At 37.5% G+C, this 27,364-nt stretch overlaps 1 protein-coding gene and 1 pseudogene across 11 annotated transcripts in view; both read right to left on the bottom strand.

Annotated features, from left to right (window-relative positions):
* The window catches only part of RAPGEF2 (Rap guanine nucleotide exchange factor 2), a 241,963-nt gene that overhangs the window by 131,953 nt on the left and 82,646 nt on the right, over positions 1 to 27,364 (bottom strand). For all 11 annotated transcript variants that reach the window (XM_047717786.1, XM_047717781.1, XM_047717776.1 and 8 more), the window contains exon 4: positions 13,270 to 13,353. In XM_047717786.1, the coding sequence (XP_047573742.1) occupies positions 13,270 to 13,353 (84 nt within the window). The remainder of the gene's footprint in view (positions 1 to 13,269; positions 13,354 to 27,364) is intronic.
* LOC125094467 (uncharacterized) lies at positions 24,810 to 25,007 on the bottom strand (annotated as a pseudogene).

A 27,364-nucleotide genomic window follows, 5' to 3' on the forward strand; every position in this document is an offset into this window, starting at 1 on the left:
TACATATATATAACTTAACTCATAGTAAAATAAAATAGAGGGTGTCCCTAAACTATGATTAATTGGAAACCTTTATTTTAATAAAGATACTCCAATTTCACCAAGTATAATTTGTTTCATATCACAATTTTTCTCTTAGTAATAACATTCTTACTCCTATTTTCTGTTAGAGTTCCCAATACTGAAAGGTTGCTTCTTAAAAAAAAAAAAATTAGTTGATACATATTATAAGACACTTTGAATGCACACAGGTGAAATGCTAACTCATCCATCCCTCCAAACCAACCCCCCCAACCCCCAACAAAATAACTGTGGCACAAATGAGTTCCATTACACTTAGCAATAGATAAGCAAACCCATGTTTTTACAGAGAAAAATATTGTATTTCATTGACACACATACCAGACTCTAAAACCCTTATGAAATACAACATTTACTTCTGCAAGAGAAATCCAAACATCACTACATAGAAGGACATGTCTAGGCTGAACTCTCACACACTCATTTACACCAAGGATCACAAATGACAAATTCCCTGATTGAAGATTTCGAGCATCAGATGACCTGGGATATCATATCAATTATACTACAAACAAAAGCATCAGAGTCCTTCTCTTTAAGGCTACTTACTTTGTTAAGACACTACCAACGCCAATTTTCCAAGGACTATGAAAGCCTGTGCTTATATCTGTGAAGTTGTAGTTATAGCAACCAAATTCCCAACTTGATCCAGCAACTGAACTCCCTCTCTAGAGAACAGTTTTGCTCTGTGCATCAGGTACGTCAGAATATGATTTAAGAAGTGGTAAGATTGATCTAGAAAATGCTCAGAATCATGTTAGCTTTCCAGAATGAACATGCTTCATCTTGAAGCAGCAAGTACAACTAATACCTGAAGGGGAACATTTTAATACAGTCCACTGTATCTTTTACATGTTTACTCCAGTCCTTTAATTTAAACATCTACCTTATTTCAAATTTAACACAGGACATATTTTTACCAAGTGCAACTAAACTCTCCCCTCAATATCTCCAGCTGTAATCAAATCAAGCTCATGTCTGTTAATTTTATTTGCCTTATTTGGAACTCTACCGAGCATTTCCTTAAAATCTTTAATATATATCTTTACCTTATATGTGTGTGTCATGGGGATACGCGGACTCGAGTCAACTTTACATATGACAAGTAGAAATTATAGATGATGTATGCCCTGAAACAGCGTGAATAAGCTGAAGAAGAATACGATCCTCGGGCTGAGGGAAAGAATGATCCAACAATGAAAAGTAGTAACAATCTAAGAGAATGTGAGGGGAAACTAAAGAGCAAATGTCTCAGAGACTGCTGGTGGCCTACTCCAATATCCCTTTCCTCCTTCTCCTTAGAGTGATATTTTTATATTATTATTTTTAGCGGGCACATTACATTGCAGAATAAAAGACTACCTTGTCTTAGACTCCTGGGTAACCTGAAGTGGCCATGTAAGTACCTCTGGACGTGATATAAAAAGAGACATTGTTTCAAGAATCTGATAGAGATGGAAGCTAACTTTTTTGTTCTTCTGCCTCTCCTCCCGCTTCTAGTCCCACTGCAGACAGGACAGCTGGCATCCAGCAGCCATGTGTAAGCAAGTAGAGAAGAAGGATGAAAGTCTATATAACCTTTTCACACTGTGAAGCCACCAGACAGACCATCATGGACCATCTACCTTTAGGGTTCTTGTCTGTGACCAAAAAAAAAAAAAAAGTAGTTCCTGCTGTGTTTATGCCATCATCTAACACAACCAAAACTAACTGTAACTAATGCAGGAAGCAAAATGATATTCGACGAGACACTGTTTGCTCTTCTCCCCATCCTCTGCACTCTTGCACAAACTGGCCAGAACGAGGTTCTCATGAGCATCCCCAGACTCCCTCCTTCCGTCGTGTTGCAGCCTCATTCTTTTCCCAGACTTATCGTCTCAATACTAACTAGACTTTCAATACATCATAGGTTATTGAAAAGTTATTTCTAAAAGGGAGGATCTTAGCATAATATTGGTAAACTCTTTCTTAAAGTGCAAGTTAAGATATGATCCCGAATCAATATGATTTAACAAATACTTATGAAAGGGCTACTATGTGCTAGGCAAATGGGAATGCAAAAACGAGTAACACAACCCATGCCCTTCAAAAAGTCTTACAGTTGAGTATGGATAGGGAATGATTAATCCCAACAGGTATACAAGGGTAGGATTCGTAGAGAAGAAAATATGTTGTTTTCACCAGCGGATGAGGAGAAGTGGGAGTGAAGGGAGCCACAATGAGACGGACATCCCAGACAGCGAGAACAGCCTGCAAAGGTATGCTCAGATTATAATGATCAGCTTGGGTATCTGGAGTGGGTAGAAGGAATAATGTAGGTTGGAGACATTTTGCACTACCCTAAACATACCACTAAGAAGTCTGGATTTTCTCTGTTTGGCAGTTGACGGTCATTTAAGCTCATTATGCGAAGGATCAAGGAGAAGAATTCAATGCTTTGAACAACGATATGGTGACACTATGGGAGAAGTACTGAAAGCATACAGGGAGCTGCTTTATTTTTTTTTAATATTTTATTTATTTGACAGAGAGAGATCACAAGTAGGCAGAGAGGCAGACAGAGAGAGAGAGAGGAGAAAGCAGGCTCCCCGCCACGCAGAGAGCCCGATGCGGGACTCGATCCCAGGACCCTGAGATCATGACCTGAGCCGAAGGCAGAGGCTTATTAACCCACTGAGCCACCCAGGCGCCCCACGGGGAGCTGCTTTAATAGCACAGGTGACATCTGAACAAAGTCACTGCCAGTGGTGATGGAGAGCTGATTTGCTAGATACTGTCATTTCTAACTCTGAAGTATTTGCTTAAAAAAAAAATTGTGAAGGTAGAAAAGAGAGGTCAAAACTAAGATTCACAGAAATTTCTAGAGTGTGTGACAAGCTATTTATTAAAGCCATTATTAGACAGAAAAAGCAGGAAGTCAAGCACACTTGTAGGTGTTTGTTACTTTACATGTATGCTATCTAGAGTTCAAGGGACCTGGAGCAAATCCACCTAAGGACTGGTGTTCCAAAAAGACCCTTAACTCCTGCTCCCACCTCTCCCTTTACTATATGCACTGACAAACCACAAACCCTAGCAACACCCAACCACCCAGCTTCTCCATGCCTGCCCCTAAACAGCCCAAAGTTCCTAGGAAACACACACACACATACATCTATGACCACAAATATCAAATGGGCACTCAACACTCCCTTTGTTTCACAACTTCTCTCTCTTTTGTCAAAACTTCTAATACCCGCTCTTGAACTCCCAAATCTACCCAATGACCTTTATAGCTTTTATCATAAGCTTGCAAAGAAGGTGAAGCTCTTTCACTCTTTCCAAAGCTAACACCTCCCCACCTTGTGGATCTCACCCACTTCTTCAATTACCTCTCCTCTTTCTGGTATTACCCATTTACCCCTCTCTACAGGATCATTTCTATCAACATACAAACACACACTAGCATCGTCTAGTTTTACAGAAACAAAACTCTCTTTACCTCACAAACAACACCCAGCCACCACCCCATTTCCCTGCTCCTCTTCACAATGAAATTTCCTGTAATGATGAAATTACTCTTTTACCAGTTCTTATTTTCCCTTTGTCCCCCCACCAACGAGCTCCACCATTTCACTGAGACTGGTTCACTCAGGTCACCTATGACCTGCCAGCGGCTAAATCCAAAGGTCACGTCTCTGTTCTCACCTTGGTCAAACTCCTTGCAGCACCAAACAAGCTGACCTTCTCAAACACTTACCTCTTGGCTTTGCTGACACACAGGCAGGATCTCAGTGTTTGAACACTGTATTCTAGGCAGGCACACAGAGGCAACTCAATAATATTTGTAGAATGAATAAGATAGAAGGATACACATATATAACTGAAGACCAGCAATTTAAGAGAGAGGTGGATAGGACTCATTAATACTAATTAAGCATCAAGTTGAAGACTACCTTAAAAGGACAGAACTAATAGCCTTGGGTACTGTTTGGTGCTACAAATAAGTTCTAGTCATTATGCTCATCACTTTTGGTAACCATTTTGGTAAACAATTCTCCTAAAATATGAAGTTGTTAAGACACTGGCTTGTAGTGATTAGGTTTAATAGACTAACATTTCAAAAGAAAAACACATTTGTCATTATTCCTGGTAACTATCTCTTTAACTTACATTACTTAATCTAAGAAGTAAAAAGCTTATGCTTATACTTTATCTCAATAAAGTATGTCAGTTTTTTTTTTTATATTTATTTTAGCGAGAAAGGAAGAGAGAGAGTGTGCGAATGCAGTGGGGAGGGGCAGACGGAGAGAGAATCCCAAGCAGACTCCACACTGAGCACGAACCCTACTCGGGGCTTGATCTCATGACCTGGATGGATCATGACCTGAGCCAAAACCAAGAGTCAGATGCTTAATCAATTGCACCACCAAGGCACCCCAGGGCATGTCAGTTTTTTTAAAAACGGCCACTGGATTAGCTGTTGGCAAAATAACTGTAGAAGACTGATAGGAAACTGATTCACACAAACACCTACATTCATGCATATATGTGTATATTTTAATTATATATGCAAGTATATGTGTGTGTGTGTTTATATTTATAGATCAATTGAACATTTATAAGTTAAAATAGAAGTATATTTCTGGGGCACCTGGGTGGCTCAATCAGTTAGGCATCTGACTCTTAATTTCAGCTCAGGTCACGATCTCAGCATCATGAGATTGAGCCCTACTTTGGGCTCCGATCTGAGCGTGGAGACTGCTTAAGATTCTCTCTCTCTCCTTCCTCCTGACCCCTTATCCCCAGCTCTCTGTTTTGTTTTGTTTTGTTTTAAGTATATTTCTATGATTCCATGCCTAACCATCTACAGACCCCAATCACTAGGCTTCTGCAAAATAACTGGTAATAGGTTGTATGAGACAACGTCTAAGATAAGTGTTTCTTATAACTTATTAGCCCTTACTAATTCTTCTATCATCCACTAACTTCAGAATATTCCAAACATGAATTAAATAAAATCTTATGGTTTCTCTTAGAAGAGAGGAAAGAAAGAAGGGAGGAAAGGTGGGAGGGGCAATTTTTTCTTTTAAAGAAGTAAAAAACTTTTAGTAATGCTGGCTATAAAAAAAACTTCTGGAAAACTTACATATCATGTAATTTAATCCTCTTATAAGTTACTGATATTTCATCATGTGAGAAGGAAGGTATATAGGACCAATACATTACTTTCTCTTCCATGGTTGATCTATGCCACCACTGTTATGATTTGGCCACTAACTGAAGGTAAATCTTACCTGTAATATATAATTTCCAGAACTCTGATCTTCACCTTCCCTATATACCATTTGGATATATTTAATATTCAATAGTTACCCCTCCATAACGTGATCTACCAGTGAGTTATTTTCTAAAAGCCATATTTCATCTCCAATAAGGCACCATATAACACACTTGTCTTTCAAGAATATGATTTTCTAATCCTATACAGCTCTTTACATGAAATAAGGAATATTTGTGTTTTCGGTCCCGATCACGTAAATACAGAATCATTCTTCCATTGTTTCACCCTCTTCTATTACTGAAAAACACTAGCAAGTTTCAGAGCAATCAATTAACTTATCATGTAGCACTGGCAAGCAGAAAGAAGGCCCGTGATTTTTAAACTCAAGTAGCTCATTGTTTGTCATGTGAATCATAATGAGAATAGTATTTTAGCCTCTCAGAACTGATTAGTTAAATGTCTTGTTTCCCCACTTATCCTCATTATAGCTGCCAGCTCTAATTTAAAATGTGATTACTGAGAGTACCATAGCATAATTTTAATTTTGAAATCGTGGATACATTTGGTATCAATGAAAGAGAAGCACTACTTGTAAATGGACACAGCCGACATGATACAGATAAATGACGTGTGCATTTCTCCCAACCTCTTGTCAATGTTACAGGACACCTACCTTACCAACAATCCTAGCCTTTCCAACTGATTTATGTAGCTTTGTAAACTAGACCTCTCAGTAATGCCACCATCACCAATGCTTCTGCAACTAGTTCACTCCCTAAAGTGTTATGTCTGTTCTAGATAAGGGGTCCTATTCTACTCTGTCCACACAAGCTTTTGTTTATGTATAAACTGCCCTCCTTCAGTCCTGCTTCTGTGCCATCACTCATGCTCTTTACTGTGTCCAGATTTCCTCTGCAACCACTGTTCAACAATCTGAATCATAAACCTAACTCAAAATTCACTTCCTTCTGAGTTACTCTTGATTACCACATACATTACAACTCCACTAATCTTGGAAGGGATTCTGCATTTTGTGTGGTCTTTGCTGGATCAGTTTACACTGTATTATCTAATGAAGACCTAGGCAATTTTTTCATGTTTCACAGAAAACAGCCTCAACTCCCCAACCAGCTATCAAATTACGTGACAGCAGGGAGTAGACCATATTGCTTCTTTTGCATACTCCAGAACTTAATACAGAGACCATACAGCAGGACTTACTTAATTTCAGCTTCAACTACTATTTGAAATGACATGGAAAAAGGCCTCGAAATTTAAAGTCTACCAAAACTATTTTAGAATGAGAGAGAATAACCCATAAATATGAAAAGGACCTATGAGCCAACATTAAATGTTGATGGCATTTCAATGTTTAGCAGTTTCTATGGACAGTGCTTTGCCAGTTACAGACATAATCTCTTACTATACTTAGAGTGTATAGATTACTTGTCCCACTAGGTCTGCTGCCTGACAACCTGGTAGCTAGACACTCATATCCACATATTGGAAGCCTCCACCCCTCTCTCCCCAATTCCTCTGGCTCCCAGTTTTTATTACAACCCATTTCTTGGCATCTTCAAAGCTTCTAGACTATGGTTACCTTGGGCTTAGCTTTTCCTTCAAACTTATAGCTGCTGATACAAAGTGTAGGGTTTTTTTACTAACTGCTCTCTATATAAAAAAATATGGAAAGTTTTTACCTATCAGAGCAATAAAAATAGTATTTATGCTTAAATATGGTTTGCATGATCATTTCTATTAAAAGGTCCTTCCTTGAAGGCTTCTATGATAAAATTGCTTCTATTGAGAAAATCATGTTCAACACTTTAATAAAGTGACATTTTTCCCCCAAGATTGTGATCAATGTAAACCCAACAGAGAGTTTTATAACAATAATGTTTCAATATCTAGCATTCTGTTTTTTGCAAACAAATGTAAAATGATTGATAAATTACTAGAAAAAGATTCTAATACTGTGAGTTAATGTCTTCTTCACTAACAATCCAAAGAGCAAGTGAAAGTTTAGAAGCACAGTCTGAGCCTATCTTTAATACCTGCATTAAAATTCTCAGCCTTTCAAAGAAGCCAGCAGCCAAAACACAACATATTAACCAAGTTATTAAATTATGACTTTGTTACAAAATAGGTCTCAGCATTCATAGGATGGGACAATTTTAAAAGTGAGAAAATCTGAAGTATATAATAGTTTCTATTAAAGTTCCATAAATATACTGATTTAGATCACAATAGAACAATGAGCATTTTTAATATCTTTTTATTAATTTTTTTAATCTTATTTTTTATAAACATATAATATATTTTTATCCTCAGGGGTACAGGTCTGTGAATCGCCAGGTTTACACACTTCACAGCACTCACCATAGCACATACCCTCCCCAGTGTCCATAACCCCACCCCCCTCTCCCAACCTCCCTTCCCCCATCAACCCTCAGTTTGTTTTGTGATATTAAGAGTCACTTATGGGGGCGCCTGGGTGGCTCAGTGGGTTAAGCCGCTGCCTTTGGCTCAGGTCATGATCTCAGGGTCCTGGGATCGAGTCCCGCATCGGGCTCTCTGCTCAGCAGGGAGCCTGCTCCCTCCTCTCTCTCCGCCTGCCTCTCTCTCTACTTGTGATCTCTCTCTGTCAAATAAATAAATAAAATCTTTATAAAAAAAAAAAAAGAGTCACTTATGGTTTGTCTCCCTCCCAATCCCATCTTGTTTCATTTACTCTTCTCCTACCCCCTTAACCCCCCATGTTGCATCTCCTCTCCCTCATATCAGGGAGATCATATGATAGTTGTCTTTCTCCGATTGACTTATTTCGCTAAGCATGATACCCTCTAGTTCCATCCATGTTGTCGCAAATGGCAAGATTTCATTTCTTTTGATGGCTGCATAGTATTCCATTGTGTATATATACCACATCTTCTTTATCCATTCATCTGTTGATGGACATCTAGGTGCTTTCCATAGTTTGGCTATTGTAGACATTGCTGCTATAAACATTCGGGTGCACGTGCCCCTTCGAATCACTACGTTTGTATCTTTAGGGTAAATACCCAGTAGTGCAATTGCTGGGTCATAGGGTAGCTCTATTTTCAACATTTTGAGGAACCTCCATGCTGTTTTCCAGAGTGGTTGCACCAGCTTGCATTCCCACCAACAGTGTAGGAGGGTTCCCCTTTCTCCGCATCCTCGCCAGCATCTGTCGTTTCCTGACTTGTTAATTTCAGCCATTCTGACTGGTGTGAGGTGATATCTCATTGTGGTTTTGATTTGTATTTCCCTGATGCCGAGTGATGTGGAGCACTTTTTCATGTGTCTGTTGGCCATCTGGATGTCTTCATTGCGGAAATGTCTGTTCATGTCTTCTGCCCATTTCTTGATTGGATTATTTGTTCTTTGGGTGTTGACTTTGCTAAATTCTTTATAGATTTTGGACACCAGCCCTTTATCGGATATGTTGTTTGCAAATATCTTCTCCCATTCTGTCAGTTGTCTTTTGGTTTTGTTAACTGTTTCCTTTGCTGTGCAAAAGCTTTTGATCTTGATAAAATTCCAATAGTTCATTTTTGCCCTTGCTTCCCTTGCCTTTGGCGATGTTCCTAGGAAGATGTTGCTGCGGCTGAGGTCATAATATCTTTTTTTAAAGATTTTATTTATTTATTTATTTGATAGAGATCATAAGCAGTCAGACAGGCAGGCAGAGAGAGAGGAGGAAGCAGGCTCCCCGCTAAGCAGAGAGCCCGATGCGGGGCTCGATCCCAGCACCCTGAGATCATGACCTGAGCCGAAGGCAGAGACTTTAACCCACTGAGCCAGCCGGGCACCCCTGAGCATTATTAATATCTTTCCTCCCATTATGCAGAATAATCAAAATTACATTAAAAAAAAACCCACTTCTAAACCTGCAACTTTATATAAGACAATTTTCATCTACTGCTTTCCAGCCTCACTGTTATTACAAACAATGCCTTTGAAAAAATTAGGGGGTAAAAATTCCTTCCTCAAAATATTTCCCCACCCTCTGCCTGTCACTGTCTTAACAGATCAACCTACTATTACCATGGACACCACCTGTGCCACTTAGTGACTGCCACTGTTTTGCTTATAGTACTGGAAAACACATCCAGTTTACACTGTATTCATCTGTAACAAATGTCCCCTCTGACATTTTACTAAATGAGAATGAGAATAACCTTTGCTGCATTCCTAAATTACCCTGCTCACCATCTTTCTGATCAAAGAAACTGAATTTATTTCAAATAAGACTAAGAAAAACATTACTATAAATCATACGTTGCTTCAAGACTACAAATTTTACTCCAAATAACAATTAAGCCCTATCTTAGGGCAGCATGATAAATGACATTACGGCCACCTGTACAAATACCAATGTTTCAAAAGGTGATCATTTCTAAAAGATTTATAATAAAGCTCATAAAAACATTTATATCACTTAAATTGCTTGGAATGGGAAAGAGTAAGTTGTCACTGATAGTCCCAAAGGAATTAATAGACTCCATAAATGTTGTAATTCTTATCACAGAAAAATTCATGTTTTAACAATCACAGTAAAGGTATGCAACCGCAAGAAACTTTATCTAAAAAAAAAAAAAAAAAAAAAAAAACAAAACAAAAAAAAAACACCAAAATTTCTTTTTTAAAACCATAAAATGCTGACCTAAATGTCAACTGAGGAATTTAATAAAGCAATGAAATCTGGAAGTCAAATGACAAACTTTTTGCAACATATATCATCCTTCTCACTTGATGATATCAGGTGTCAAAGCAATCCCGTAAGAATTAGTTAAAAATATAAAAATGTTTTTCAAAGTACTTTGATTCAAAACTAACTATTTAGGCTGAATTAGCTGTCAACAGGAGTTGAAACTTTTAAGCAAATGAGCTGGTTACTTATTATATATATGAATAAACAATTTCCAGGCTAACATGATAAAAATACAGTAAACAAGGAGAATCATCTGTGCACTAGTTGTTTTATAAAATTAGACTGCTACTAACATGTCCGCCCATATTATCCTCTAATAAAACCTCAACATTCTCTGCAGAAAGAAATATATATGAATCACTAACGTCAACCTTTAGCAAAGCACCAGCAGAGACCCCTTATAAAAACAGTATCGGCACTATTCCTAAGGCAACATCGCCAAAGGAAACAAACAACTTAGAGCAAATGTCACAGGTGCAACATGAAGAAACAGCCTATATATAGTACTAGTTGTCATTCAGACTGAAACACCATTCCTTCCTTTATCCCGTTAAAGTACTGGCTTGCAAGCATTTGACATCCAGCCAGAGAAAGAGTAACTTATGTCATCTTTTTAAATAATTAGACATAGGGTCCAATGTGTTCACAAAATAGGTCTGAACTGCAAGTCCTCTTTCTTTTAGAACAGCAGTTTTCTGAACATTAGGTTCCCTCTCCAGAAGTTAGAACAAGCTGTTACTTAACTAGTTAATTATGGCTCGTAGTCAAAAAAGATCATCACAGGCTCCTTCACTGTTCTAGGACCTCAGTCTATAGATTCAGTTTACAGAACAGACCTTGCATCAAAATAATGAAGTCACTAACCTCTGTTCTCTTTTAAGATGCGTTAATTTCAAATCACAGTCATTAAAGCAATATTTATAACAAAAAGTATCAAAAATGTACCTGTACCTTTATATTTATTAACTATGGAATGTTCAAATAACTGAACAATTAAACAGACATTAGTATGCATAAAGTGTAAGCCTTTTAGAGTTTTTAATATTATAAGGCAACATATATAGGTGCACATAGTCTTTAATTAAAATAAACAAGATATTAAATTGTTTATTAAGTATGCTCTTAAGTATGTGGAATGCATACATGTAAGACTAGACAGGAAAACACTAGAATATTACAGAATGATTATCTTGTATAGGAGATTATAAGTGACTTTTTCCTTCTCTTTATCTTTGTTAATTTATACAGTATTATTAATTTTTACATTAAAATTATACATAATTTTAAAAATACAACAATGTTTAATTATTGTTTGCCTATACCTTCTTCAAAGTCTCCAAAAAGGGACCAAAATGAAGGTCCTGTATTTGAAGGAGAAGAGTACTGTTACTCAATTTGCCATTCCTCTGGAAAACAGAATTCCTACAATTACAGGAGCTGGTTCACAGGGACACTACAGGCTTCCTAGGCACAATTCTAGGAGGTACAACCACCCGCCATCCTCTCCTGCCAGTTTCGTCAGTCATAAAATGCAGATGATAATTATACTTACCTAAAGGGTAGCTGCAATATTAAATGATTTCTCACACACACACACATACACACACGTATTTAGCATTTAAAATGGTGACCCAGTAAACAGAAAGCACTATCAAAACCTTAGCTATTTTTCTGTCATCATTGTATTACTACTACTGCCACCACCAACGTTATCACCATTACTTTAACTACTGCTACTATAAGAACAACAAACAAAGGCAACAGAGCCTCTCTCCCTCATGGGGCAATTTTCCAAAGAGAGCAAGGCATGCGGATCGGCTCTCAGAGAAGAAGGGCAAAGAGGCCTGGGAATTGCACCAGAGATTGTTTTTCAGTAGCTGCAATGAGTCTCTGGCACTTGTTCACTATATTCTGGCCTGCAAAGCCCATCCCAACACCTTCTAGTACCACATCTGGGCCTGTATAAATTATCTCTCCCTGTCTCACTGACTCTGACATTTTATAAAAGTTTGTTCTTATCTTTAAAATAGATTCCTAACATCTCCTCTGACCCATTCAGAATTATTCAAGAATATGCTTTAATATTTTTGTGAGAGAGTTGGTTACAGAAGGGTGGATGGTCATTATGCTTTAATCAGTTTTGCCTATTTAAATATTTATTTAGTAAATTTAAATAAAGATATTTATTCTTTTTTTTTTTTTTTTTTTAAAGATAGTGTGTGTGCACGGGCACACAAGGTAGAGGGGAGAGGCAGGTAGAGAATCCCAAGCAGGCTCCATATTCAGTGCTGAGCCCAATGTGGGGCTCCATCCCACAACCTTGATCATAACCTGAGCCAAAATCAAGAGACAGAGGCATAACCGACTGAGCCTCCCAGGGAACCCTTCATCAGTTAAAATTTTAAACACTTTAGTCAAAATAAAAATATTCAATTGTGAACAAAAGACAACTGGGGTGAAAAATAATGAGTAAAACTTAGTGGCTGACACGCTCAATCAGCGAACTTAAACATAGGCGGCCACATGTGTAACAGGTAAGTCCTAACCCTCTTTGGTAATAGCTGATTGGAACTAGGTACGCATCTGTTCCAAGCCCAGCCAATCAGACTGTAGACTAAAGAGTCCAAAGAAAAGATATAGGCACTACCATCAAATGACATAATCATTCAGAACATAAAGTCATAAATCAACAGTCAGCATATCCAAGCCAAAATCACAGGAAGAAAGGCATTAACAGCCTTAGAAAGCAGGAAGCCAGACCACAAAGAAATGCAAGAATGAGGGACCATATGGTCCTGAGAAGCAGAAAAGTTGATGACAGTCCCTGGCTTTCTATTTCTGGTCCCAGGTGGTCTCAGTGAACTTTCTTTGCTTCCCTTCAGATGTTTATGAGACTGCTTGTTACAGAGGCAGAGATGAATAAATGTGCCCTAAACCAGCCTGACAGTATATTCCTATAACAAATGGACATGTCACCAGCACATCTTTTTTTCTATTTCTTGGTTAAAGAGACTGGAACAGTGATTAAACGTAAAATAGTCCTTTCTTAAAGATCAATGCCCCAAGGCACTACCTTGCTTTGTGTCAGCAGAAGAGGAAACAGGAAGACAAGAATTCCACAAAAGAACTCAATTCTGCAAAAGGATTTTAAGCTTCATGGGTAATCTATTACAGAATATTTATACAGTACCTGCTTCTTGGAAGAAACATGGATTCCTTAATGAACACGGAACCAGATAGAAGGATATACCAGCAGGTCCCAATATCATCAGGACTGGAAAAAAAGATAATAAAATCAGATGATTATCTATGACAACAACAAAATTAAAACATACATAGTACAAAGTATAGTACCCATTTTCCTTTCAGAGTCATGAAGAATGATGAAATAGCATAAAACAAGTACATAAAAACACCATTTCATTTTTTAAATTATATTTTATCCTCCCAAATAAGCTAAAGATACTTATCAGTATATTTAAATGTTTTAAATATTCCTTAGACCTATTGCACCTACCATCCTGAGTTTTATCTTTTAATTTTTTTGGCTGAAAACACTTCCCCTGCTTCAAAAATCAAAATATAGAACAGTGAATAGTGAAATTCAGTCTTCAAAACCTTTTCTCCAGTCTACCAAGCTCCCACATTTTTCTACCACACTTGTTGGATATTCTTTCAGATTTTTTTATGTGTATGCACAGAAAAATGGACATATATTCTTATTCCTTCTACTGTCTTTTCTTTCTTTTTATGGAAAGACAGCACACTCTATAGTGTTCTTCCCTTTGCACTCTTAGAGATCTTTTTATGAGAGTACAGCTTTCTTGTGGATGTGCCATATTTGCCTTAAGCAACCCCAGTGACAGTCATTTCTGTTGTTTTTAATCATTTGCAATTATTTAAAAATAATAAATCAAAAGTGCAATGAGTGACCCCTGTGCATACAGTACTGACTATAACTGGTAACCAGAAGTGCAACTGTTGGGTCAAAGGGCACGTACACTATAATTCTGATGAGTATCAGACTGTCCTCTGCAGGTCCTCAGCAAGTTGCCTGTATACTTCCACACAGCTTTACTAATATATAGTATAGTTGTTATATCAGTTTAACAAATGTTTCACAGTTTTATGAGGAGGGCTATTCTAGGTGCTTAGGACACTTCAGGGAACACCCCCACCAACAACAAAAAGTCCCTTCGCTTATGGAGCTTATATTCTGGTGGGACAATACAGATAATAAACAAGAAAAATAATGAAATGGTAAATGGCAAATCAGTGCTCTGGGGAAAGAAATTACTATAGTTTAAGGAAAATGGGAGGGTGGGTGTTATAGTTCCAAATGGCTGGGCAAGGCAAGTCTCACTGAGAAGAGCACATTTGGGCAAAGGAACTGACAGCCTACTGGGTTCCTAAGAAACCAGCATTCCAGGCAAAGGGTGGGGAGGATCCAGTGTTAATGCAAAGGCTGACATGGCCTGAGCGAGGGGGACAGTATGGTGTGGCTGCTGCACAGTAGGTGAGGGGTAAGCCACTGAGGGGCATAAGTAATTCTGCCATTCAGGCCTTTTATCAATCTTTTCATCTGCTTATAAAAATGAGATCTTGGTACATTTTTTTTTTCATTTCTTTTTCTTCTTATTATTACGAGAGCAGCTTTTTTCTTATTTCCATGAGCTGTATCTTTTCCTGTGAAATCAGTTTACTACCTTTAACTAACATTCTATTAAATTGGGGGACTTTTTCTTATCGAGAAATACTTGATAAAAATTAACCTTTTTAAAAACATGTACTGTGAATATCTTTTCCTGCAGTTTGGTGCTTTAGCTTTTGTGCTTTTTGCCGTGTTTAAGTTATTTTATTTTATCCCGTCAAGTGCACCAAACTTACAAGTTAAAATAAAGGCTTAGCTACTATGGGGGGGGGGGGAGCTAAACATAGTAATGGCTTAACCAGGAGGGAGTTTATTTCTCTCTCACACACATAATAACAGCCTTAGCACAAAGGCCCAGAGCTGATATGACAGTTCCATGGTATGGAGAACTCAGGCTCTTTCTATTATGTGGCTTAGTCACCCCCAACCAACAACAATCACATCATATTCTCAGCTGGCGGCTTCCAGCCTTACCAGCGTATTTACATGCTAGCCAGTGGAAGGGCTAGAAGGAAGTACAGAGCCTATCCCATTGCAGTTAAGAGTTCAAGGAAGCTGCATACTACACTTGTCTCACATCACAACGAATCACAAGTGCGTTGCAAGGAGTCTTCAATCCCCCAACCCCCCGCCAAGTTTTCTCCTTTTTGGGGAGTCAGTGCAAGGTGTAAATAGATCCCAAAAGTTTTTAAAGGGCAATAAATTCTATTTCCAATTCTGAATAGTTATTTAATACACCAATCCCTATCATGTAATCATTTTCATTTTGCTATCTGCTTCTAAACAAATCAACAGTTGATCATCATTTCCCCGAAATCCAGTCTTAACTAATATCACAACTACTTAGTCCTCAATGGAAAGCCCTCATGATCATGTAAAGGAACAATAGTAGTGTCAAACAGAGTTTAGCTCCAATGAAACCATAAACGTTAAACGATTTCTCAAATGAAAATGCAAAGTACTGTACTTCAGAAATAACTCATATCCTTTTCTCTACAGATTTTAATCATTAGCTTTTGCAATCTACAATCATTTACCTAGTTTTGGGGGAAAAACTTTGTCTTTCTTAGCATATGGTGACAGCATTATTATTAAATTCTAATATATGTCAAGTGAAAGTGTGTTCTCTGAATTGCAAGCATAGCTTTAAAAAATTTTAATAACAAGTAATAAAACATTGAAATGAAAAGAAATTATTATGTAAACTTAATCTGCTCTTACAATGCTCCCTTTATCACCAAAAGGTTGGTCAAGAGAAATGAAATCTAGAAAAACAGGAAGTTAAGGTAGATCACTGCTTATTAACTATGTGGCCTTAGGCAAGTTACTAGAGCAACTGCAAGGATTAAATGAACAATGCTCATTAAATGCAAGTAATAATTATTGTAGAGCTTTTTATGATACACCACGGTCTAGATTAAATGTGACATAGAGAATATAACAAACATTCATTGTTTTTCTAGCCATATATTCTGACTCCCTGAATGCCCATTCATTACCCTATAATTAGAGGTGGTTCCTCTAGAAAAAACTTGAGATAAAGGTAAGAAATTGGTACACCCAAACTTTTCCACTTACTATAATTTTGTTTCCCTAATAGATGCACTGTTTCCTCTACCTTTTCCAAAAAATTCAAATGTTAACTCACAAGAGCTGTATTTGCTTCCGTAAGAATTGGCAGAGGATGATCATTCAATTAACAAACATTTATTGAATTTGGGATGCATTTACACTACACCAAATGCCAAATACAACCACTGCAATTTCTTTGAGTTGTCTCTTTTTTAAAGATTCAGGTTTTATAAAAGTAAGCACATCAGAACTAAGAAAACAAAAACAGTGAATTTTATTTTAACATGTTCTGGAAATAGCTGTAAGCTAGAAAATCCCTCCCATCTTCTCTTCCCACCCATCCCCCACCCACCCCCCAGAACTCATGTTGGTTTGTGTTCCAAAAATTCCTTGCTGTGAGATGCCACCATAAAATCTGTTTTACATAGTCTTAATCATCCAGAAAATTCTCCTGACTTTGTTAGAAATCATCTACAATTATGCCTCAGGCAGGCAATGTTTCAGGATGGGATGTATCCTGCTTCCCTTCTAAGTCCGCAAATACTCCTTTCCCACAGTGCAGCTGTCGTTACCCGAGAAGTTTTATAGCATTTTACACATACAAAGTGATGATGTTTTTTCAAAAGAAAAAATGAAGAAGTTAGCAGCAACAGCATTAAACTTTTCTACACTTAAAGGGTAAGCAAACTGAATCCATGACCTCACTTACAAACACACTGGCAATAAGGTTAGCTAACAGAAGACTGACTACAACGATAACAGTTATGTGGGACTAACGCTGGGATTGATTTTGTCCAGAGGTTCTCAAGTTTTAATATGCATATGAATCACCTGGGACATGAAGTAAGAATACACGCTCCCAGGCTCTACTTATTCCACCCAAACCCACAGGCTGTGATTGTTAGGTGGGAGATAAATCACAGTGCCTTTTAAACAAATATCCCAGGAGATTCTTATGTATGGAGATTGTCAACTTTGAAAAACCTTTAGAAAAACTGTCTCAGTATTAAGCCCCAACAACAACAAACGGCAAGGAAAAAAAGTACAACTCTTACCACTATCTACGTAAATATGCTGCAGGTGTTGTATTCACCAGTGTTATTTTAATTTTTTCCTCAAGTAATTGTTTTATGCTTTAAAAATATGAGCTAAGGGCTAAAGTTATGAGCTAAGGGGAAAGGATGAATCTTAGAATAAACCTGATCGAGCATCTCCAAATAACCTAAGTCTTAACATCACCAGCAATGGGGAGAAGAGAGAAACCTCAAGATTAAAGAGGGACATACAGCAAAGTAGTACGTTACAAGTTTCTCTGATTAGCCAAACTGGACATGTAGAAAAAACCTATAATTTTTTAGGCTGAACTAAGAACTATAACAGACAGCTGATTTGATGCCAATACAGTGCATTCTGCAATCTATAAAACGAAAGCCACAAAAGCCTAGATGTATGACAAGATACTCTGAGAGCCTTTTTTTTAAAATCTCACCAATGGCAAGAAAATGAATAAACCCAAACAAAACAAAACAAAAACTATAAAATAAAAACAGACCATTACAAAATAATCAATTCACTCCCAATATAATTAGATAGAAGGACTCTGGAGTATTAAAAAAGGAATGATGCCCTTTAAGAACCAAGGCTAAACCAAAATGGCAAGTACAGACTTGACATAATGGAGAAGAGGTAAGCATGAAATCTGGTGCCACTCTTTCCCCCACCTTACTGCCTTCTACTCCTCAACACAAACCCACCACTGCTGACTGGCTGCTTTCCTGTCTTTCCATCCCACCTCTGCCAATCTGTCCGAGATGTTTGCCTTTCTGCACCTTCTTAATCACACTGTACCTGAAAGAAATGGCTCACATCCTATTTCTTAATTAAAACATTCTCACTCATCATTTTCCAAATTCCAAAATACTTATCTAATTTCATTCTACTTTATACTTTTCTCTATTGAATTCTTAGTCCTGAGGTATCTAGGTATCCTCCTCCAACTACATTGAACCTCCTTTTAGACAGGAACTGTGTGCTGTACCAGGTGGAAACTGGGCACCATTTCAGTTACTATTTGTTCAGGTAGAGCGGACCATGGCAGGCTTCTGCTCATAACCCACCGTTCCCTAACAACGGACAGTCCAAACCCCTTAGCATAGCACGTGAGGGAAGCAATATATTGCTCTGCAAAGTGCAAAGCCTTGGGAACATCTGTTTTTTCCCCACTAGCCATATGATCCTGTGAAGTTAAATTCTAAGACTCTAGTTCCTCCACTGTAAAATGAAGATGTCGATACCTTTTTCACAGATTTAACAAAACAGTATCTGGGGCGCCTGGGTGGCTCAGTGGTCAAAGCCTCTGCCTTCGGCTCAGGTCATGATCTCAGGGTCCTGGGATCGAGTCCCGCATCGGGCTCTCTGCTCAGCGGGGAGCCTGCCTCCTCCTCCTGTCTCTCTCTGCCTGCCTCTCTGCCTACTTGTGATCTGTCAAATAAATAAAAAAAAAATCTTAAAAAAAAAAAAACAGTATCTGTGCAGTGCCTTGTATATTAAGTACACAAAAAATATGAGTTCTCTTTATCTCTTTTCTTCTATCATGACCCTTTCCAAAAGGTCCAACCTACAATTGTACTTTCTGCTCCTAATCCCGAATATCCTATACAGCAAACTTCACCCAGTTCAGCCACACTACACTTTTTTCCCACCAATTCCTCAGGGCCCTTGAACAAATGTGCTGCTCCAGCTTCTAAACTACCTCTTATCTAGTAAACTCATTACTCATCCTTTGAATTCCAGGTTAATCACCACTTCCTCTGAGAAGTGTTTTAGTAGCTTTGAAATAAAGTGAGTCACTCTCCTCCGGAGTTCCCAGAGCATTTTGTACATGCCCATATTAAGCAGTTGCCAATATCAGAATATTTATTTTAGGAGTCTTCCCCCATTAGTTTTTAAACTCCTCTCACTCACCAGTACCCCCAATACATACACTATACAATGCCTGATTGGCACTCAGCTATATTCTTAATGAGTTAATTAATAATTTAATAGACACAATAGCTCAGATGTAGTATTAAAGTGAAAGTCAGGGGCGCCTGGGTGGCTCAGTCGGTTAAGCGTCAGACTCTTGGTTTCCTCTCAGGTCAGGATCATAGGGTCGTGAGATCTGGATGAGCAGGGAGTGGGCTTTGAGTTCAGCATGGAGTTGGCTTGTCCCTCTCTTTCCCCCTGTACTCATGCCCCACCCGACCCAACCCCCGCAAAAAATAAAGTGAAAGTCAAAGATGTAAGTTTTAATTTACTAGTAACCCGAGGAATGAAGCCAGGCTGAAAGAACTTCCTTAGCAATATCCTGTATGTCCACACGGTGGCGACGTCTCTACGTGAAAGAGCTGTGTGTGCGGCTCCACATTCCATATTTAATAGAGCAGGAAGCTAATACAAGTGATCGAATCAAAGTTGACAAGGGGGTTGAAAGAACCACTATCAGCATCAAAAGAAAACTAACTCAGCAAAGATGGCTATTAGAGAGCAAAAAAATAACATGAAAAGACTACTTTATTCAGCTGTTAATACAATATGAAAATTTAATGGTGTTTTGTGGAGCCCAATCACCCAAAAGGGCTGCTTATGGCAATGAAGGCAAGGAAAACAGAGGAGAAAAACTTGTAATAAAACAAGAGTGGCAGGAGGGGGCAGGCAGCTGTGTGCAAAGACACTTGTCTGGTTTAATATTCAGTTCAAAACAGACATCTAAGGGGGGAGGGGTGGTGGCGACAAATAGAAACTTAAATACTGGTAAGAATGGTACCCTTGCAAAACCCAAACGATTTGGGACCAGAGAGTAGTGCTTTCCCAGATGACCTACAAAATTAGGTATGAGGAGGGCATGAGCACTACAAAAAGTGCACCCCCCATTATAGCAGATCGAGTGCAACACGGCACTGGCACAAGTCAGAAGTGATGCAGGGGAGTGTCGAAGAACCTCCACGGCGCTTTCTACTGGCAGCATTAACAAAACATGAAAATCATGGGGAATAAGGATGGCCACCCATTCAGGCAAGCATCAGTGAAGTATGTACAAACAGTGGTTAGGAAGACCATTCAGGGAAGAGGTGGTAGGTACATGGCAATCACAGAGAGGCTAGGTACAACCAAGACCTCAAACACCACCAAACATCAATTTTTTGGATATTTTAGAAAGGATGTTATACCACAATCAAACATCAAAGCTGCTGGCATCCAAGAGACGCAGAGACAGGATTCTTACCACCTTTATGTGGGTGATTGGCTCCACATCTGCGGTAAAACATCAGAGAGGGGGGTAAAAAATGAAGACTAACAAAAGTCCCAATAACCAAGTAAAAACAACTAACAAGGAATCTCAGAGGGCCAGCCACCAAGTGCCCCAAACTAGAAAAACACCTGTTTCTTCTCCTGTATCCACTGAGCAGCAGCATCCAACCAGAGGATAAAACCAGAAAACAGAAAATCTTCCTACTTGTTTCTCCTTCTCCCCAACCTATCGTCACATTCTTTTTGTGCCTCCCAACCACCAAGCCTTTCAATCGAAGCCCTCTGCTGAAGTTCAGGCCCTCATTGCTGCTTACCTATGCTGTCATTATACTCTTTTGATGGGCTTAGACTTGTACTCTCAAAATACAGGATTACGCCAAAAACCAACATGAAAATGACTTGACTTATTTACAGCAAATTATTCTCTGTTCTTTTACAGGGGTCAGGCAGTCAGTTCACCTCAGAGGTTTTCAATATGCACTTGCGAGCCCCTTGGGACAGTCTAACCCTCCTCTAACCATAATAGCTACTGCTATTGAGCTAAATAGGATTTCCCTTGAACAAAGTGTTCCATGGCTTAAAAAAAGAAATTCAAACAATGGCCACCTTCCAATATACAGATGGCTTTTCAGATACACAATAATTTTAATCTTTTTCAAATACATTACATCACTTTTGTTACTGGATTTATCAAAAAGTTGAATCATAAATTGTTTTTGGTTTTTGCTCCTCTGATGGGACTGTAAGCTGAAAGACAAAATATCTATTATTTATTTTGTATGGCCAATGACACAAAGTAAGCTCACCAAATAAATTAATGCAACACAGCACTGTAAGTGGCCTTAACAATATTGGGTCAAAAGAAAAATGAACCCACACCATTTTTATTAAGGCACAAAATATAACATATATTTTAGAGCTCTACAAAGAGTTAAAACTGCTTGGCACTCATATTCCTAACTTATAGAGAAGCAATATTTTATCATAAAATCATACTTTATGATATTTAATAATATATAAATACATAAAATCCCATACTTGCAAAAACATTTAAAAAATAGAGGGTAACTTTGTATTCTATTTCCTAAGAGTTCTAAATTATAAGGAAGTTACTTCACTTTTATAAATAAAAACCTTGAAGGAAAGAAAGCACCTTATAACATTAAGTTTTTCAGAAAATCCTTATTCTCTACTCAAAGCGCTCAATTACAGAAGCTTAGAACCATGAAAAAGTAAACAGAATCAGAAGAACTCTGAAAACTGATGAAAATATTAAGCTATTTCAGCTTTATTTTGAAAAAAATGTATTTTGAAAATATAAGAAATATAGTAGGCATCCATTTTTTTAAAATTATAATTTACTTAACCAGCAAAATGAACACTATAAACTGTGAAGAACTACTAAAGCCAGAAATCCTATAGGCTCATAAATGGAGTCATTCTTAAACATAAAATTCATTTAAAAAATGAAATGAAGGAGTGATGCCTTGGGAGCCTTGAAGTTACTCAAAACACTTTTTTTTTTTAATGAAAAAAAAATTCAATGCAGATTACATATTTATTACAATATATTGGTCATTCAGCTACATTAAGGGTGGAGAGGTATTTTGGAGGGCTCTAGAAACAATTTATCAAATTTAAAAGACTGCCAAATCTGAAAAATTAATGGTTTTGAAAATTACCGATGGGTCATGAAATTAATTTATAAAGCTGTGTCTTTTAAAATTACACACTGCAGTTGTTTTTGTTGGTGGTGGTGGTGGTTTTTTCCCCACAACAAACCTGTTCCTCGACTAGAGAAAACTGGTGCTCAGAAATTAAAGAGAATTGTAGAAATCCTGAAATGCAGTAAATCCAAAGCCCAACCCACTAAACAAGGTCCTGGAGTAAGTGCAATAATACTGCCTAACGATTTATAGCACTACTAACCCGTACTTATCAGAAAAGCAGGAAGCCTTATTTACCAACTGTATATTTTCTCAAAAAGCTTTTTTTGAGAGTTCAGAGGTTTTTATGCACTAGGGAGTTTCAGAGAAAATTGACACAAAGAATCTCACATCAAATATGCAGTCAGCTCTTTTATTACAAAATGAGACCATAAGGAAGGTCTTTATCGGCTGATCTAGAAAAGGAGTATCTTCCTTTGAAATAAATTAAAAAAAAAAAAAAAACAGATTAATGCAAATTTCTGTACTAGGCATGGCAAATGTAAACCACAGTCCTTGCCCTGACAGAGTTTAAAATTAAATACAGTTTTGAAAGTTATTTACTCTTCTATTCACCACAAAAACAAAACATTTTTATTGAAAGACTACTAGTAAATATTAAAATACCAATATTGTTAAGAAGCCCTCAAGTATTACCATTTGTACATAAAACAATCTTTCTAAGTAAGTCCATATGTTGGTGTGCATACATACACACACACAGGGTGTGTGTATTTGAATTCTCATACTTACATAGGGCACATGAGTACCTCACAACATGCCAAGCTTGGTGGCCAAACATCCTTGTACTACAATTCTATGCACAGGCTAATTCTTTAAAAATATCATTCCTTTGTATAAATGAAAATCTTGGGTTTCACCATTTTCTTCATACACACATACAAGTATAGCAAAATTATGGAAACATGGACAAGAAAGATACTTAAAAATTGTGATTGTATGTTGCTAGGAAAGAAAGGAGATTTGAAATATTGGGGGGGTTTTTTAGGATTGGTTTGTTTTTTGAAGTGGGGAGCTAAAGCAACCTAGCTAATCGGATGCGCAATGTAAAATAAAATAAATGCTTGGCTCCATCAGGAAGGAAAAAGCAGCACAGTAATTGGATATGTGACAAAGAGTCAAAGAAGAACATTGTTATGGATAGCAGAGACTGAGACATTTAGAGTTTGTAGGGATGGGGGTGGGAGGAGAGGTCAGCAGCACAGGAGAAAAGAGGAATAACCACCCTAGGCAGGGAAATGGACCCTTCTTTCCCCTGGAGGGATAAGAGAGACAGGAGGCATCGGCAGCCAGACAAATTGGGCATTTAAGAACAGAAAGTGAAGCCTGAAGCAAACTCCTTTGAGGAGGAGTGAGAGGGCTTGGTGGCCTTATAGAGAAGTAACAATTCAGGATAGCTACTGTAAAAACAGGAAACCAAGTCAACAAATGAAAAGACTGCTACAAGCAATAAGGGCTGAGCTGAGGCTTGAGGTTCTAAATTGCACATTTACAGATTTAAATCAAAATACTTGAAGAGACTCAATAGGCCTCAATGAAGCTTTTTTTCCTTTCTTTTCCTTTTTGGAACAATTTCCTCTCCTGCAATAAGGAAAGAAACTCCCTCACAAAATGCTACGGAAACTCTTTTGGAAACTAAAGGATTCAGGCAGACATATATATGGAAAATGAGCACAGAGATAGAGTTACACATATTTATACTATGGATATGTGATTTGTGTGTACACTTATGAAAAGCTGTAATGGTCGAATTTCTGATCCAAAGGCTTTTAGCACTTTAAATGTATCTATAAATTAAAACAAGGATGGTCGGCCACTAAAGAAAAACTAACGCCAAAAGGACACACTGTTTATCTCATTTCTGGAATTAAATTCTTTAAGTAAAATATCTCTAAATTCAAGTCCATCAGCTTAGGAATTTATATTATCTAACTCTATTTCCCAAGTGAGCAAAATACAGATAAAATATAGCAGATAACAAATGAAAGGAAGGCAGAAATACCTGATATTCTCATCCACTGTATAAAGTTCAACTAATTTGATCTTTCTAGTACAGAAAAATACTAGAATGTAAATGGTCAGTTCTAAATTTTTTAAAGTTCAATTTCATCAGAACCACAATTCTCCCCCTAATCTCAATACAATTTAAAGCGCATTTCTGTCATCCTGTTGGTTTATGCTAAAACAATAACACCATGGAAGTTAGACATTACTACCATAATGCTTTCCTAATGAAAGTCTAAAGCAACTAAAAAATTGGGAGACCAAAATGTAAATTATCAAAACACGATGAGGACAATGACAGTAGCAGCTAACTTTTTTTTGAAGATTTCTTTTTTTATTTTAGGGGGAGGAGAGTAAGTGAGGAGAGGGACAGAGGGAGAGAATCTCAGCAGACTCCCTGAGAAGCAGCTAAAATTTTTATGCACTTACTGTATATGCAATGCTCTACATACTTTACACACAGTACTGATATTGTTCTCACACCAACACTACAGAGTAGGTACTATTATTATTGTTCCCATTTTATAGATGAGAAAAAAGAGGTGCAGAGTTGCATCAAAAGAATACCATATTTACCTGGTGAAATTATTAAAACCATAGACTTAGAAGTTACCAGCACACAATTAGCAATAATCGCGCCTCGGATAAACCTCATTGGCTACGATACTGCCACTGCACAAAGCTAGTTACCAGCACACAAACAGAATAAGAAAAAGAAAATACTCATCACTGGGTCATAAAACTAAAGTCTCAAAGTCTTTGATATTCTGGCTACACTACATTCTTAAAGCTTGAGGGAGAACAAGAACAGACAAGTCATTTCCCTCATGAGTTAATAACAACAGGTCCCCAAAGAAGGATAGTATTAAGTTATCAGAGACTTATATGCACCACAAATACAAATGTTCTTTAATTTTCCAAACTGCATTTACATGAATTGGTAACAGCAGAAACATGTCTATTCAAGGATCACAGCAGAAAACATTCTAATTACGCTCATCATAAGATTGGCCAACTACTAGGGATCTGATTAAGTGATCTACAATTAGTCTCTGAATTTTTGGTCTTAGGAAATCATGATATGCACAGACTTTTCATTGTTACTAATGCTGTCACCTTATTCTAACTAGTCAAATATGAGCAACTGCTACAATCAACTTTATATACAAATTCTAGCCTAAATGCTATCTATTTAGGATTATCTAAAACATGGCTTTGCATTATCAGCATAACTCACATTCACTGTCTAAACTGACTTAAAAAAAAAAAAAAACCAACTCAGGTATATTTAAAGACACTGTAAATTACCTTCAATTTAAATGAATAATAAGTAATCACTGCTAGGGACTCAAGATAATAGAGGCAGAATGGATGGTGGGTTTCATCACCCCAGGAAACCCGGCAACAGGGAGGGATGATGTGCTCATACTGACTCACACACAAGCAATAGCATTTCTCAGGGTGCCATTTCTTACCATGGCATGAAAATGGCCAGTAAAAGCTGGTGAGTGGTAACAGCTAAGGTGACAGAATCACAGTTCTAGGAATCCAGATTCCACTTTCAACAATGAGACCTTGGCAAGTTCCAAGTTCCTTAGCCCCTAAAAGCCTGAGCTCCTTCATGTGTAAAACTAGGATGATGACAACATCTACCCCAAAAGGCAAACTATAAGAAGTAAGTTAATGCATGTAAAGCACTTATTAGACTATGTGGGAGATAGGACGTCCTTGTTCAATGTCTGCTATGACCTCATCATCAATACTACCAAAACCATGTTTTAAAGGGAGGGGCGTGACAACAAAGGAATACAGAGTTGACGCTTACTGCCACTAGACTGCTTCAATAAATGTTAATAATATTCCTCAGAGATTTCCAACCCTGACATCTGTACATCCCATTCCACTGATAGCTTCTAATTGCTCCTAAAAGAAATAAATATTCTAAAATATTTATATCTTAATGTCTTCGAGAATAAAATACGTTAAAGGCATTTGCCTCTTGTTAGTTTTCCCATTAACAAATACATCCCGGTTACTTACTATTCTTCTATATTTGATATACATTCTTTTAATCTCTAGATTAGATATTTACAAATGCCTGTTAAACAGCCTCTAGATGTCATAGTTTCCTACATCACAACCTAAGAATCATCCTAGATCAGATCAGATCACCCATCCCTGACTCCCCCCATTCCTTCAGTTAGCCTCAATCCAAGCTTTACTCCCTCAGATTACTTCAATTGTCTCCTCACTAATCTCCCAGCCCAGCCACTCAATCTAATCCACCTCTGTATTTTCAGAGAGACACACCTATCATCTTTGAGGGGAAGGATGGGGAGGCATTTGGTCACATCATTTTGCTGCTTGAAAACTGGCCACATGGCTACAGATTAAAACAGATTTAAGAAAAACACCAACCAATAAATAAACTGTAAAAAAAAAAAAAAAAGATTTTTTGAGACAAAGAGATTTTGAATATTATCATAATATTAAAGAATTTTTTTTTTTAGGTTTGACGATAGTATTGTGGTTCGGTTTTTTTGTTTAAGTCTTTATCTTTTAAAGATAAAGATACATACCAAAATTGATATGGATGAATTGTTACGTCAGGATTTACTTATAAATAATCCAGCTGGAGGTGGGAGAGGGGGAGTAAGAGATGAAACATAATTGGCCATCAGTTAACAATGTTGGATGATACATACATGGGGGTCCATTATCCTGCTGTCTTTAATATTGAGAACATTTACAATTTTCCATAATAAAATGTTATTTAGAAGGGAAAAAACTCATTTCCAATTGCCTAAAGAATCACAACTGGTTATTTTTAACAACACATTCACAAGCAAATATGACTGTGGCCTGACTCTTCTCTCAATTTGTTATCTTGATGCCCACACATATGTCAGTGGCCCTAAACTTGCCACAGCATTCAGAACATCAGGCCAGGCCCATCCCCTCTCTGTGTCCTCATATTTACTCTTCCCTTTGCCAAGAAAGTCTCTCTAGACCACCAGATACACTTTTGAGACCTAGTTCAA

Source organism: Lutra lutra, chromosome 2 (assembly GCF_902655055.1).
Source record: "Lutra lutra chromosome 2, mLutLut1.2, whole genome shotgun sequence".
In the NCBI taxonomy this organism is placed as follows: Eukaryota; Metazoa; Chordata; class Mammalia; order Carnivora; family Mustelidae; genus Lutra; species Lutra lutra.